Genomic DNA, 2,261 nt, shown 5'->3' with positions numbered 1-2,261 from the left:
ATTACCTAAAATTCTGCAGGTCCAAGCATAGGATCAGAAAGTTGAAATAAAAATTACATTTAAAGGTGGCAGAAATAGTTTTTTACTACTTCCAATGACACAGCTCAAAATATTCAGTTAAAGAAATAAAACAATTACGTGTTTGGAAATCATATACAGAATTCTTGGAATATATAGATATATACAGAGTTGACCAGCTAGATCTGATACATTAAAAAAATACATCAATTTAAATTTCATTTTTAAAAAATATCATAGAAATGTACTAATTACACAGTAAAAGAGTTCAGAATCGATTAAACAGCTCTACATGTTCAGCAGTAAAACTAGATTGTCTTGGGTTTTCTAATGGCAGCCCAAGAATTTGGACTGACAAAAATCTGAAGGCATTTTTCCATGCCAGGTAGTATGGCACATTGAATACATAATGTGCTTTGAGCAGTAAATCTATTGTTTTCAGGGTTGGCTGTTCTGGCAATTGTATTGAATGCCCATCACCCAGAACAAGATACTGGCTAACAATTTGGTCTCGGTCACCCATAGCCATGACATACGGTTGAATGGGGTGCCTGCACTCCTCTCTTCTTCTAGAAATTTCAAGTTCAACACCGCTTCCCACCTGAAAAGATAAGAACAAAATAAGATTCAAATAAGAAACTTTAGAAAGGCAAATGTTTTTTGAAGGTGTACTTACTGGTACCAATTGGTATATGTGGTCGAGTTCTGCCACAAGACTCATTTTTTTCTCATGTGCATATACTCTCTTGGGAAGGGGCAGAAATTTAGTCAAGATCATAAGGGCATTCAAGCAGTCTGAAAAAGTACAAAGTTCGTCAAAAGAGTGACAAATCAAAAACAATAAAAAGGTTTCAAAGCAGAAGGAATCACAATGTCATTGTTCCATGTCATAAATTGGACTGGCACAGAAGAAATACAAACTACATTGAGCTCCTGTGCATCTAAATGCAACATTATTTGCTAAAATGAAGATATAATGCTTACCATCCTTTGTTAAGTTGGACACACTGCCATATTTCTTTGGCTCAGCATAACCCAGTTTTAGAAGTTTTTCAATATATTGGTGCCCATCACGTATCAAGTTATCTCCCATGGTTGGATTCATCAGTTCAAACTCCAAGAATATCTGTAAAGCAGTATTATTATTCCTAAATAATAGACGTTTAATATTTCAATCAATCATAAATTAAAAGGTATATAATGCTACCTACCATTTCTCCTTTAAAAGCTTTCAGATATTTGAATTGTTGAAGCACAGAATCAAGGAGATATTTTTCATCCATGACATAGTTCCTACGTTCCTGAAAGGTCTGCTTGGCCAGGCTGACAATTGTCACCTTGTTTGAATCAATATGGCTGATGCATCCAAGGTATTTAGTCTATGGAGAGAAGAACCATAACAAGTATCAACAACCATTAGAAAACCCAAGTGATGAGGTTAAAATGAATTAAGGTTTAAAGACGTATACAACTTACCTCATTAGATAGTTCCGAGGGGTCAATGGCTCTCTTTAAAATTACAGGCTGCTCCTTTTTCTGAGGAGCCTTCCTTTGCCCTCCACTACGAGCCCTTGGTGTATCCTGAAGTTTCTGACGATTGGCAATATTATTTGCAAGTTTTCCTACCCCATTAGATTTACCAAAAAGCCAAGTCTACAAAATGAAAACAAAACCGATTGTAAAGAAAAGTGAAAGAATGAAAAGCACACACAAAACACAAATTCAACTCACCCAAGGTTTTTCTCCTTCTTTGGTACATCTTTGCGCAAATTTAGGGAAGGTAGCCACCAGGCTTACTGCCATAGCTTCTGGCTCTATGGTCAGAAGTGCATTTGGATCACTGGACACAAAGGGAGGGAAAAAAATCAGTATTCTTATAACAAAACAGAAAGATAATTGTAAAGAGCTTACTTACGAATGCAAAGAGTATAGGTGATCCACAAGGATATCCAGTAAAAATTTTAACATTTCTCCTGAACAGAAGCCCTCTGTTTTTAGGCTTTCAACAAGCTCATCTGTGTCTTCAACCTTTTCAACAATTTCTAAAATTTTAAACTGAAACAAAAATTGTTGACAGATTTAAATATTATCCATAATTTATACTCTTTATCTGGATACATATTTGAACAAAAGACTTACTTTAAGATGAGAGGGACACTCTAAGAAATCTCTTATAATTTTCTTTTGCACTTGAGTCTGTAAATAAAGAGTTAAGTTAGGACATGTACCATTTACAAAAATTA

General features: G+C 34.9%; 1 protein-coding gene across 1 annotated transcript; it reads right to left on the bottom strand.

Annotated features, from left to right (window-relative positions):
- Positions 1 to 73: 73 nt before the first annotated feature.
- LOC127752125 (uncharacterized) lies at positions 74 to 2,214 on the bottom strand (the record flags this gene model as incomplete). Its single annotated transcript, XM_052276746.1, has 8 exons — positions 74 to 619; positions 695 to 813; positions 1,003 to 1,144; positions 1,230 to 1,397; positions 1,495 to 1,671; positions 1,750 to 1,858; positions 1,934 to 2,073; positions 2,158 to 2,214. Coding segments are annotated over 8 exons (1,245 nt in total), but the record flags the coding sequence as incomplete, so codon positions are not given.
- Between the last annotated feature and the right edge of the window lie 47 nt (positions 2,215 to 2,261).

Source organism: Frankliniella occidentalis, unplaced genomic scaffold, assembly GCF_000697945.3.
Source record: "Frankliniella occidentalis isolate FOCC.00 unplaced genomic scaffold, Focc_3.1 Scaffold4243, whole genome shotgun sequence".
Classification (NCBI taxonomy): Eukaryota; Metazoa; Arthropoda; class Insecta; order Thysanoptera; family Thripidae; genus Frankliniella; species Frankliniella occidentalis.
Note: the sequence above shows the minus strand (reverse complement) of the source record. Positions and strands in the feature narration are given on the sequence as shown.